Source organism: Mesoplodon bidens, assembly GCF_964165515.1.
Source record: "Mesoplodon bidens genome assembly, chromosome: 4".
NCBI lineage: Eukaryota > Metazoa > Chordata > Mammalia > Artiodactyla > Ziphiidae > Mesoplodon > Mesoplodon bidens.
The window spans coordinates 172,461,901-172,474,777 of NC_138160.1; the positions used below are offsets into that span (position 1 = coordinate 172,461,901).

At 53.9% G+C, this 12,877-nt stretch overlaps 1 protein-coding gene across 1 annotated transcript; it reads left to right on the forward strand.

The window, feature by feature from the left end:
- Positions 1-1,351: 1,351 nt before the first annotated feature.
- On the forward strand, positions 1,352-5,176 carry RNF187 (ring finger protein 187; the record flags this gene model as incomplete). Its single annotated transcript, XM_081232683.1, has 5 exons — positions 1,352-1,451; positions 1,540-2,369; positions 3,724-3,825; positions 4,034-4,255; positions 4,846-5,176. The coding sequence occupies 5 exons, from the start codon at positions 1,352-1,354 to the stop codon at positions 4,846-4,848; spliced, it is 1,257 nt and encodes a 418-aa protein (XP_081088809.1). The 3' UTR covers positions 4,849-5,176.
- Positions 5,177-12,877: the final 7,701 nt, after the last annotated feature.

Sequence of the window (12,877 nt, forward strand, 5' to 3'; positions counted from 1 at the left end):
CATTTAGTGCATTTCAAGTCTATGCCAGTGTAAACAAAGAGAATAAAGAGTGTCACTCATCACCCTGTTATAGAAAGAGGTAAGTTGCAACCCACTACAGTTACCCACTGACAGTGTGCCCTGAGGGGAATTCAAGATGGGGGAAAAATGATGAAACATTCTGCACTTTGGACTTACCAGGCCCCCAGACAGTTAAAATGCATATCTAAGGAATAATTTCAATGACCCCATATTCTTGTATCTTCCCATAGATAGAAAAGCACTAAAATCAGTAACTTGAGATATCTGTTCCTTGTGATTAGCAGTAATCTTTTATCAAGATGTATGCTTGACTACAAGTATTTCCCAGCCAAAACAATTCTTATATATACTGGCTCCTCCACTACCTCTTTGGACCAGTCCCTTCATAGGTAAGGAGAGGCTGGGTGGATAAAGACAACCAGCTTGCCTTATCAGTAAACAAAGGACGTTGTGGCACCACAGCCACCCCAACTGTGCACCCTGAGGGGATTCAGAAAGGAGAAAAACAGGGTACTGGCCCTAGATGGTTAAGGTCCCTATCAAAGGAATGATTCCAATAAGTCCAGACTATTGCATCTTCCCATACATAAAAAAAGCACTAAATTCATTAATTTAAGATATCTGGTTTTCTTTAACAGTAATCTTTTGTTGTTCCAAACCTTGTTTTTGTTGCCAAAACTCCTATATACCTGGCTCCTGAGAGGCTCTCTTCCTGGCTTAGGTCCTTAGCAAGTCTGCCAAATAAAATATAACTCTCAACGTTTAGGTTGTGCATTTTCTTCAGTCAACAGCTATTTCCTGGCTACAGGCCTCAGTAAGGTCCCTGAATAAAACTTAACTTTTACATGTTTTTTGTTAAGTCAACATCAGATTTTTAAAAAACCCCCAAAACCCCCCACAAAACCAAAGAGCAATACCTAGAAAGATTTTGCACTTCTGCGGAATAACAGATTCACTTTAAAAAAATTAAAAGTTGCATTTTTTTTTGAAACCACGTGCTTGGTTGTTTAAAACAACAAAAACAAACCACCAGACCGCTCCTTCCCTAAACCTTTTTTGTTTGTCTTTTCTAAAGAAATGCTAACGAATTTCCTGGTATGGGCCTGGAGACTGGTAGCCCTGGGTCTTATCACAAGTCTTCACTCTAAATCAAAGAGTTTCCTCGCCGCTGGATTCCCCGTGCCTGAGGCTCAAGGGAGAACTGGGGACCTAAAGCCTGGGCTCCAGGTAGGACGTTGGCCACCCACGTGGGGTGGCCCTCACAAGACGTGTTCCTCTGAGAGTCCACGCCGGATCTACGCACGCGGGTAAGGCCCACGCGGTTCGGTGCATGCAGAACGATTTCACGTGGGATGGTGCACAGGAGGGGTCCCAGGCAGGCCTTATTCCAGTCCAGTCCCCACCCCGCGGGGGCGTTGCGCCCGGAGGAGGTGCTTGAAGCTCAGGTCCTAGCAGCTTACAAAAAAGACGTTTAAAAATGGACTTTTCAAATAAAACTGTTTCCCTTTCGCACATGAGTCACTTATGGGAGAAGTGACAATCCCTGTAAGATTTCAGCGTGCAAGGACGTGGGTCGGCCCGCGGGCGGGAGACTGAAGCGCGCCACTGTTAGCTGGGCGGGGGTGGAGTGTACATCGCTGCCAGGACCCAGGCGGAGTGTAGCGGCCGGTCAGGACCCGAGAGGCTGGAGTACACCGCTGCCAGGACCCTGCGTGGTGGAGCACACCCCTGCCAGGACCCTGCGCCGGGCGCCCAGCCATCCCAGTCGCCATTCTTGTCCTTCGTCCCTGCTCTCCATCCTCGTCCGCGCATCCCCGTCCCCGGCTCTCCGGCCGCGCTTTTCCTGCGTCCCGGTCCCCGGCTTTCCCCCGTGTCTCCGGCCTCGCCAGCCCAGCCACCTGTGCTCCCCGGTCCGCGTCCCTGTCTGCGCCCTCCTCGAGGGCCCCGCCGCCGCTGCCCTGGCGCTTCCCGCGGGCCCAGCCGAGGCCGCCTGCGCCCTGTGCCAGCGCGCGCCCCGCGAGCCGGTGCGCGCCGACTGCGGCCATCGCTTCTGCCGGGCGTGCGTGGTGCGATTCTGGGCGGAGGAGGACGGGCCCTTCCCGTGTCCCGAGTGCGCCGACGACTGCTGGCAGCGCGCTGTGGAGCCCGGCCGCCCGCCGCTCAGCCGCCGCCTGCTGGCGCTCGAGGAGGCTGCCGCGGCGCCCGCGCGCGACGGCCCGGCCTCGGAGGCGGCGCTGCAGCTGCTGTGCCGAGCCGACGGGGGCCCGCTGTGCGCCGCTTGCCGCATGGCCGCGGGGCCCGAGCCGCCCGAGTGGGAGCCCCGCTGGAGGAAGGCGCTGCGCGGCAAGGTGCGCGCGGGCGGCGTCCCATGCGCTGCCCTTCCCCGGAGGGCGCCCTGTCCCCCTTCCCATCCCGAGACTGCGCCCTGTCCCCCATCCGTATTATCCGGATGGCGCCCTGGTCCCCAATCTCCATCTTTTGGACGGTACTCTGACCGCCCCCCCCCCCATACCCCAGTTGTTGTCCTGTCCCTTTTGCTTCCTCTGTACGGTGCCCAGTACCCTTTCTCCCATCCCTGGACGGTGCCTTGTTCCCCCATTCCCTACCCCCAGAGGTTGCTTCCTCTCTACTCCCCTACCTTCGGAAGGTATCCAGTCCCCCTTTCCCCATCCCTGGACAGTGCCCTTTCTCCCCATCATCCCCTACTTCCCCCCAGGATGCCCCTGCCGCCTTCTCAGTGTTGTACTGCCCTGCCCCACCCCCCAGGGGCAGACAGTCCTGCTGTGGGCCCCGCCCCCATGCCTTGCCCCTTTTGTGTTACTGCCCTGCCCCTGGCATGACGTCACGCGATGGTAGCCCTGCCCCCACGAGCAAAGTCCCCTCATAGGGGATGGGGCCTGAGGCTATCGGCCCCCTCTGGGGTTCTGTGCATCCCCCTCCCATTCCGTCTTCTCCGGAGTCCCTTAACCTACTTTGTTCTGGAATCTTTATCACTGTGCTTTCAGCCGTTACATGTGGCACTTGATTCTGGGTCAGAACCCGCCATTGGAGAGTTTGGTCACAGCTGGGGTCTGGGGATCCCAGGGACCCGCTGTGTGTGGGGGGGGCTCAACTTTCTTAGGGAATAAAGACAGCCAGGCCCCTGGAGTGGAAACAGTGTGGTCCCTGCCCACCAGAGGGGAGAGAGTAGCACGTTTGAGGGTACATGTGTCAGGGGTTGGGTCCTGGGGTCTCCTGGGTAAACAGTGGAGTGTAGCATCCAGGGGCTTGCTTGGGGCTAGAGCATGTGGCCAGGGGACTGGAGTTGGTCTTTCCTCCTGGTGAAGGACCCCACCTATCCAGTCAGTGCATGGAGCTGGGCAGGCCCTGGGTGTGGCCATCCTCACCCCAAAGAGACCACCCTCCATCCCTGCGCTGGGGACAGTAACACTAGGGACCCCAGTGGATGGTCTCGTGTACAGTTACCCTGTTGGATTCTTAGCACAAATATTTCAGACTGGAGAGAGCATAGTGGGTCACTAAGACCCCCCTCTCTGGTGCCTGCAGGGTTTTGAGGTGTCTGGTGGGCCAAGACCATGAACTGAGGCTTCTGGACCGTCGGACAGGGGATTCTGGTGGTGCAATGTCCCTCTGGACTGGGCTTAGGTGGGCCCCAGACCTTCAGAAGTGGCCACACACCCCATAACCAGCATCTCTTTCCAGGAGAACAAGGGATCTGTGGAGATCATGAGGAAAGATCTGAACGATGCTCGGGACCTGCATGGCCAGGCTGAGTCCGCCGCTGCTGTGTGGAAGGCAAGTGGGGTGAGGTTGGAGTCCATGTGAAGAAGGAAACGTGGCTGTGTACCCTGACCCTATTTGGCAGGGCCTTGGACCACAGCTGAGCACTGTACAGTCAGACGGTCAGGGGACTCTCCTCCCTTGAGGTGGTCGGTGGTGGGGCGGGGGGAGGGGGGTCTCGGGGTAGCCCGAGAACACGGGTATCCTTCCCTGCCACCCACCCATCCTGTAGGGACATGTGATGGACCGGAGGAAGAAGGCCCTGACTGACTACAAGAAGCTTCGGGCCTTCTTTGCCGAGGAGGAGGGGCGCTTCCTGCAGGAAGCAGAGAAAGAGGAAGGGTCCCTGGACGACGAGGATGAGGACCCAGCGGAGAGGTTCGGGTCCCTGCTGCAGGCTGTGTCGGAGCTGGAGCGGAGGCACCGCAACCTGGGCCTCAGTATGCTGCTCCAGGTGGGCACCCTGTCCTGGTGGCCAGGGAAGCGCAGAGGGGGCACAGATTCGAGAATTAGCAAGGTGGTAGCTTACCAAGAGAGAAGCCTTAAGACCGCTGCCTGGCTTCCATCTGGGGCTGAATTTCAGGAATGAGTAATCCAGGAGACTCTCCAGCTTCCATGTGGGGAGGAACATTTGCAGAGGGGGGACTTGCATCCCAATATTGAAGCACTGGGCCCCTGCCCTGTCCTGGGGCTCTACAGGTAGGAGCTGGCTGTGAGGTCAGGAGAGGCAGGGATCCTGGCGAGGATGGTGGTTGCCATGCCCTCATCCTGAATGTCCTCCTTTACACTGTGCCCTGAGGCTTTACCTAAACCTGGAGATTCTGGGCTCTTTGCAACCCTGAGTCGGAGCCAGGAGCCAGCAGCCTCTGTCTTTTCTCCTCTGAGCTGAGAGGTGTCATTTCACTTCTGGCAATACTGGTTACTCAGCTCCAAGTGGGTGGTGATGTGGGTGAGGAGACGTGTGGGTCTGGTGGGGCTGGGTTCTCCAGTCACCTGGCTTCCAGGATAGAAGCTCCCTCACTCCTTCCCTCTCTTCCCATGCAGTGATGTGCTGCTTGCCCAGGCACCGGGCAGAGGAAGCTCATTCCATCCCTGGCCTGAAGCAGCTCCTCCATCCGCCTCCTTCCGGAGCCCCCTGTCATCCTTCAAGACACCCCAACCCTGAGTGTCTTCTCCTAGGTGTAGATGTGGGCTGCGGACTCAAAGTGCCCACCTTGATTGCTGAAGACAGTGCTCCTCAGAAGAGTGTTTGTGTTCCCTTTTCCTCTAGGTGTTCATGTTTCTAGGCTATAAACATTTCCCTGTAGAGATCTGTATTGGGGGTAAGTTAACCTAAGTGTATCCCAACTCCATAAAGTTCTTTTCGCTGCCCCAAGTCTCGTCAGATTTGCCGGGGTCTCCATGAGCTGTGGTCGTCATCTCCAGGAGGCCTGGGCTGTCCAGACCTGACACGTGCCCCATTTAAATGCAGCCTGTAACGGGCTGGACATGCACACCCAGGCCCACAGACCCCAACCCATGCATTGAGCATAGCAGTTAAGGTCAAATTTGGGGTGAGGTCAAGGGAAAGGGGTGTTCAGGGTGCCTGGGTGGGGAGGGCGGGCAGATCAGACCTGTCACCTCTGCTTGCGGTCCTCCAACAGTGTATGTTGCACAAGCCTACACCTCCAGCTTGAGGTCTGTCCACAGGAACATGAGAACCGTGAGGTCCTCGTGGAGTCTGTGTGTCGGGGGCAGCGTGGATCCTTGCTGGCCGTGTCCCCCGGGCTCTGTGCCTGCTCTGCCTCCGAGGGTGTCTGCTCAGCCGGCTCTCATTTCTCTTCTCCATCTTCCACCCCTTGGATGCCAGTGGTTTCCCAGGAGCCTGCCTTAGCATCACCCTCTATTTGCCCTGTCCGCCTGCCTGTCCCTCACTGACCCAGGATTTTTTCCTGGGGCAGGAGGAGCAGTCTCAGGCTCAGGCCATCCCCAGGCCTCACCTTGGTGTTTCATTTCCCTGTACCTCTGGCTTCTCTTCATATTTCCTCTGCTGGAAAAATTTAGCAAAACCTCTTAGTAGTGTCATTGTGTAGATTCCTCCAAAAGACAAAACTGCAGCGCAGAGTGACAAGGTCAAGGGGTCCAAGACAGGCGTTAAGGATGGTGATTGGGGCTGTAAGCTGTTCCCAAAAGTGCAGCTTTATGATTGATGGCCCGTTTCTGGACGAAGCCTCTTAGACTTGGGAGTCACTGGCCTTTGGTGCTGCTGGCCTCTTGTGTTTCTGTGAGCTTGGGGGCGGCCTGCCTGGCTGGTAGCCGGCGCTTACAGAGCCCACTAAAGAGGGCTCGCTTCAACCAGCTTGCTTGGCATCCCTCCTCCCATCTGTCTTCTCTCCATGCCCTGGCTGGTCTCTGAGGAGGCGCTGTGTCTGCACTGCCTCATGGCGGGGGTCTGTGGGTTGGACTTCTCCCTGATGAGCCCTCCACCTCCTACTTCTGCCGAGTGAAATTGGGGAGCTGCCCCAGTTTCCCACAGCTGGAGATCCAGCTACCGGCTTTCCTCCTCTGCAGAGATCTGCTGGGAGGCCTGTCCGTTTTGCTCTCAGTTGGCTGCATGGAGACTGATGTGCTACACAGGGCTGGGGTGCAGGCCAGAAAGGTGGTACCCCTCTGGGTGCCCAGTGCTGGGGAGAGATGGGAGGTTCTGATACCAGCATGGAGTTGCTTGCTTTCTGCCGGTATGTGGATAGAATTCTCAGCACATGAGCTGTCTCTCCCTTTCTCTGACATACTCTCTACATAAGAATGACAAGCAGAGGGTGGGAAAAGCTGCCTGGTTGTGCATGGGAGAGTGGTGGGTTCATCCTCTTGGCAAGCTGTAGGACCTTGGCCAAGTAACGCTAATAAATAATCCTGCCGCCTCAGATCAGGGGTAACACTAGGGGTGCCTCTGGCCCCCTCCCTGCCTCCATTTTGAGATGCAGTGGGGACACAGGAGGGAGCTGCCGGCCTGTGTCCAGCAGGCCAGGAATGTCTCCAGCATGGATGGCCTTTGATTCCAGTAAGATTTGGGTTCTCACTTAGCAGCTCATCTGAATGTCCAGTGGTGAAAGTTCTGTGTTGCCTGGTGGGCTGTACAACCGATCCCTGCCATTTCCTCACTGAAGTCAGCTCCCACCCTCTGCTCCCTGCTGACTGGTCACTGTGGGCCCTTGTTCTCTGTGGAATAATGTTCCTCTTCCAGACACCAGTGTATTCCATGGCCCCAGGCACACAGATCCTTCTATCAGGGAGGGCTCAGAGGTCACTTCCAGTAGTTGACCAGACAGTACATTGTGTGCTACAACATGACGTGGCAATTCCAGCCCTGGGTTGGCGTGCCAAAGGGGATGCCAGCATGGTTCCATGAGGTAATGTGCACAGGACGGCTACTGAATCTTGTCTGCAGCGTCAAGAAGCTGGAGGTGACCCAGGTCCCTGTTACTGAGGTAGCAGAAGGGTGGATATGGGGGATACCAGCATGGGGAGCAGTGCAGTAGAACTGTTTCTGCCAACATGACATGGGCACAGGGCTGCCCCAGCCTGATTTTCATGTCCAAGAGGTGCAGAGAACTCCAGGGAAGCTGGCCTGCTGACAGCGTCCATGATGCAGATGTAGCTTTTTCCCAGGGTATGACCTGCTGGGGAGGGTGGGGCAGACCTCACGGCTATGGCCAGTCCTGAGGCTGAGCTCTGTGCAGACCTGTGGATTGATGCCCATTCTCTTGCCGTTGTTGGTAGGATGTCCCCCTAGCGCTGCCCTGCCATTGGGGGGGGGGGTCAAGGAACATAAGAACCACACCCACAGTGGTTTGATGAGAATGCTGCCATTCCTTTTCTGCCACCAGCTGACAGGCTGAGGACTATCTGGTGTTGGGAATGGTTTTCTCAGGTGAGATGGTTGGGCTTATAAAAATACCTTCTCTGCTCAACCAAGTGTCCCATGGCCAGAGAACACAGATAGGTGGAGCAGTAGAAGATGTCTGCAGTGCCCAGACCAACGTGGTTCGTACCGAAACTGCAAGGAGCTCCTGCAAATGGTGAAGAGCCAAGAGTGACTGGAGTAAAATAACACGGCAGAGGTGTGGACAAGCAAGTGCGTAAGAGGAACCAGAGGGCTCAGAAACCCGGGAGGAGGTGCTCAAGCTCCTTAGTTTTTGGAGCAATCACGTGTCCATAAAAGTAATGACTCACACTGTTGGGCTGATGGAGATGGGAACGCTGCCATTTGTCCCGTGCACTGCTGCTGGGTTCTGCAGCACTGCTGCCAGGTGTCTTCAGATTTAGGGCATGATGACCCTGGACCCAGTGACCCACTCACAGGTGTTCCTTAGTCCCTCTCCAGGCCCACAGGGGGATGCACCCTCGGGCATCCTCGGCACCGTTGTCTTGGGTGTGGGGAAGACAAGCGCCAGTGCCCCTCAACGGGGGAGGTGGAAGGTCAAACGGGGGATGGAGGCTATAGAGTATGCTGAAGCCCAGAGATACAGAGGAGCTTGGCACATAGAGAAATAGTGGAGCTCAGCGCACAGAGCTGTGGCACCATGCTGCAAACAAAGTGAAGTATAAAACAGCACGGTTTACCCAAACTTAATGTGTGCACATAGAACACTTCATGGAAGAATGCTTCAAACTAATAAATGGAACCCATTAGGGTAGTTTCCTACTGGAGTGGGGAATCCTATTGGAGTAGGGAATAGCAACAAACAAAAGGTAAAGAACCAAGGTGACACACAGCACTGTGGGGTGGAAAATGGGAAGGGGAGATTCTTTGGTCATCCTGAGACCACCCTAACTCAGGACTTGACGTTAGGGAAGGAAGTTAGATTCCAGGGTACTTCAAGTCACTTTGGGGTTTCTATAGTAGCTAGCTAGTTCTGTAACTAGCTCCCTATCAAATCTGGGTGTCTGGGTGTCTGTGAAAGGAGCCTTAGAAATTTGGGAACGTTAAGGTGGTATGCATGCTGGAAAAAGTTGGAGGCCCCTATATATGACCAAAGAATAATTTTCTTATTTTAATGTGCAAGCACGTTGGTTCGATCTTACAGACTCGGTGGGTGTCTGGCCATCCACCTCATTCAAATTTCAGGGGACCTTCCTCCAGATTCTCATTTTGAGACTTCCGGAGGCTGTGCCCTCCCACCTTGGAGTGTCTTCATTTCTTTGTACTTGTTTATCGAGCTCCAGTGATGGCAGCTTCGAAGCCCTCTGCCCTGGACCTGTGCGCTTCATTCTCCCTCAGGTGTGGGAGGAGTGGAGTCAACTGTTCTCACCCTGTTCAAAAATGGCCTCAGTGCACACCTAGTGTTTTCTCAAGGGAAGGCTGGTGCCTGGGAGGGGATGAAATGCCACAAACTAGGTAACAGCTGAACTTACTCAGAAAGTGAGGTTCCCACAGGTATCATGCTGGGCAGAGGGAAGCACTCTGGGGGTGCCGCAGAGGCACCCCGACTCCTCTTCAAGTCAGGTGGTACAAAGTTGAGGTGTTTCAATTCCTGATTGAATCTTAGTCAATTTGGAGATGGATAATTTAAATGAGACAAAAATCCTTATGGCTTTTTTTTTTTTTTTAAAGATAACCTTTTGGACTCTAGGGGTTAATTAAACCTTCGTTCCCGAAGAAGGATGTGCTAATGAGCCACTTCTACTAGACAAGTCTTCAAGTATTTGTAAAACTATTCAGAAATGAAAAAATGTGCATTAAACATTGTCATCAATACAATGATCGAGTAAGCCAATCAGTCAGAATTAAACTTTCACAGGCCACGGTAACAGTTAAGGAAGAAAGGAGTCTGCGGAAAAGGCAGCCAAGAGAGGTTGCTCAGGTTGTTTTGTGAAAAACAATAGAGTAGGCAGATTTGAAACGAAGTCAACAGAAAACCGAACACATTGGTCATAGATACAAAGTCTCCTCACGTCTCCTATCTGTCAGTACAAGACTCTCCTTTTGTAAAATTTCTCAATCCCACATCTTGGATCAACCACTGATTTCGTTCAGTGACCGAGAATGGTGTCTCTTCCTCCGCACTAGCAACCTCTCCTGGTTGCTTTTGCCACACACTCCTTTCTTCGTTAATTGTAAAGATTTCATCCTCACGCTTAGGCTGCCGGACACCACTCGTCTGCCTCTGGAGAGCGAGCAGGTCTGCGGGGGCTTCCCCGGCACCTTGACCCGGGGCTAGGCTGAGCTCAGGGCTGACCGCGCCTCTGCGGAGATCTGGCCATCCACGCGTTCCGCCACCTCCCGGGGTCTGGCGCCCACCAGTAAGGCGACATCTTGGGCAAGACCAGCTTGTCGTGGGTTCGGTGTTTCTGCGGCTCCTGGAAGGCCACTCTAGGCCGCAGCCCGGCGGGGCATCTTGAGCTCCCCCTGTCCCGTAGGGGCCACCAGCATCGGAGGAAACCGGAGCGTGAATGGGGATCTGAGGAGTGTGGCCTAGCCAAAACGCCCATTCCACTGCCTTCCAGCCGGCAGAGGCAACCGGGCAGCCCTCGGGCACCCGTAAACAGTATTGTAGACAACGAAGCGCGTACACGAGCGCACAACGCACAACACTGCGTTCTGAGCCCTGGCTCCCGGGCCACATGCAAATGAAGTGACTTTTCAGGTCTCGTCTGATTGGACAAGCCACAGGGCTGGTAACGGAGGAGCCAGTGGGGCTGCGAAACTGCAGAGCGCCTTCATCCTATTGGTGGTCGCAGCATGCGGCAGTGTACTCCCCGAGTATAAAATCTACCGGCCTACGCTTGACTCAGAGAAGTCTGGTTGTCAAAGCAGGGATGTGCGCGCCACCTGTTGTTGGCCATCCGCAGCGGCCAGGAGCTCAACAAGCTGCTAGGCCACGAGCCCATCGAGCAGGATGGTGTCCTGCCCAGTATCTAGGCCGTCCTGCTGCAACACCAAAGGCTATTTTCAGAGCCACTCATGTAGCCAGGAGAAGAGCTATGATATATCATTTCCTCTTTCTTCTGCCCTTATCCTTTCTTGCCTCTGCGCAACTGAAGTCTGAGAGTCAAGGTTGGTGCACGAGCTGGCAATGGCCCTGGCCCTTAAGTAGGAAAGGTGCCTATCACAATTGGCCACAGCAGGCACCTTGGACCTGGCCATGGAAGCACGTTTTGTGCCTTAGTCCTCTGCGAGAATGCTGTGTGGGGTCGGAGGCACACGTGGATATGTTGTATCAGGGATATGGAACAGGTTTCCCGGGGGCCCCGTCTGAGGGGTACCTTCTGTGGCCCAGGACCCTCTGATCTGCAGCAGGCACTGAGCACCTGGGCAGAAGTCATCCCTGGGAAAGAGCTTGGCTCAATGTGGCCTCCACCCTCCTACTGCTTCACACAGACCTTTACCGTCAATGCTTCTTTTAATGACCCGATCTAGGACATAAAACTTTCTGTTAGCTTGTGATGGGGTTCAGGATACACTACAGCTGAACATGGCGCCTTGGCATATTGAATATCTTAAGCTGAGGAGTTTGAGAAAATGGCAGAAGAAGGAAGGTCACTCTGACCTCCCCCCACCTCCCCCTTCTCCCATAGGCCATAAATCCTCACTTGAGACGTGCCCTCCCAATACCCAGAGGAAAGGAGCATCCTTATCTCCAAAGACAAAGGGACTCTGACAAGAATCTGAACAAACAGGCCTTGCTAAGTTTCCTGCAGTTCACTACACTTACCTCATCTTCCTTACCTGTCATATTTACCCACAACTATCTACTCTTCATCAAACTCAGCATAAAATACTCAGGTCTAAGGAAAACCTTTCCCTCCTCTTTCACTCACTTGCCTTCTTTTCCCTATCACGTTGTAAATTATACAACTAAGACCCCTAACTAGGTAGAGCTGGTCCTTCAAAGTGGCCATGGCCTGAAGGAAGTATGGCACAAATGACCCCAGAGGTGAGACCTAGTCCAGTCTCCTGGAGTCTTGGCCCAGTACTGCCTGTGGAGTCCATGTGCCCTGTTGGGATGAGGGAGGCAAATCAAGGGGAGAGAAAGGTAAGGCCAGAAAACGTGTGAGCTAACAAGATGGTCTTTTGTGCAGAAGGGCCACAGTTGTTTCTACTAGGATGCAGAAACTGCCGTCCAGGCAACCTTCCTCTGTTCTGCTGATTTCCAGTCCCTGGTCACACAAGTGTCTGAGCTCTTCCAGAATCTTCCCCTCACTTGGGATGTGTGTTGGCTGATTCTGAATTTCTGCAGAGCCTGAGAAGTTTGTAGGTGCCTGTTGCTAGCTTCTTTCCTAGCTAAGAAATCTAGGAACACAAGGCAACTCACCAGCCTGTGCAAATGGGGGCTTTTAAAAAAACGAAAGACATGAAGATTCATGGCAAATTGGTCATCCTGTAAATGTCCCCAGGCTGACCTCTGGAGTACGGGATTGTTGTAATGTTTGTGTGTGTGTGTATGACACCTAATTCACGTAACGTAAAGTTAGCCATTTAAAAGTGAACAAATCAGTGGCATTTAGCACATTCACAATGTTATGCAACCGCCACCTCAATCTAGTTCCAAAACATTTTCATCACCCCAAAAGAAGCAGTCGCACCCCACTCCCCTCTCAAGACTGAGATACATGGGAAGGTTGGAACTCAATAACTCTTTCTTTCCTGGAGATGTTCTGAGGAGCTCGAATCACGCAGAAGGGAGAGCACTGGACAGAAAACCCAGAGCTTCCCAGTATGATCCTGAGGGTCTCAGACAGTGATGCTCATTCTGCTCAGCTGTATTCTTAACGGGGAGATTTCAGGCCTCAGCTTATTGCCTTCTTCAACCTGAGCTGTCTGCCCTGTGTCAACTTTGCATGCCTGTCCAGACACAAGTCACTTCCCTGGGAATCTCTTAGGTTTGCGAATAATCCTGGCTCTAGGAAACACTAGGCTGTTCTGAACTCTGGAAATGTCCCGAGTGCAGGAACTTCTGTCCCCATAGAATTTGGGGTGCACCTACCTCCTGGCATGGCATGTGGATGTGCTCACTGATGAAATAAATTCGTACTTCGTGGAAGACAAGAGAAATTTAAACATAAAATTTGTTCTCTGCCCCTTTGGGCCTCCTCC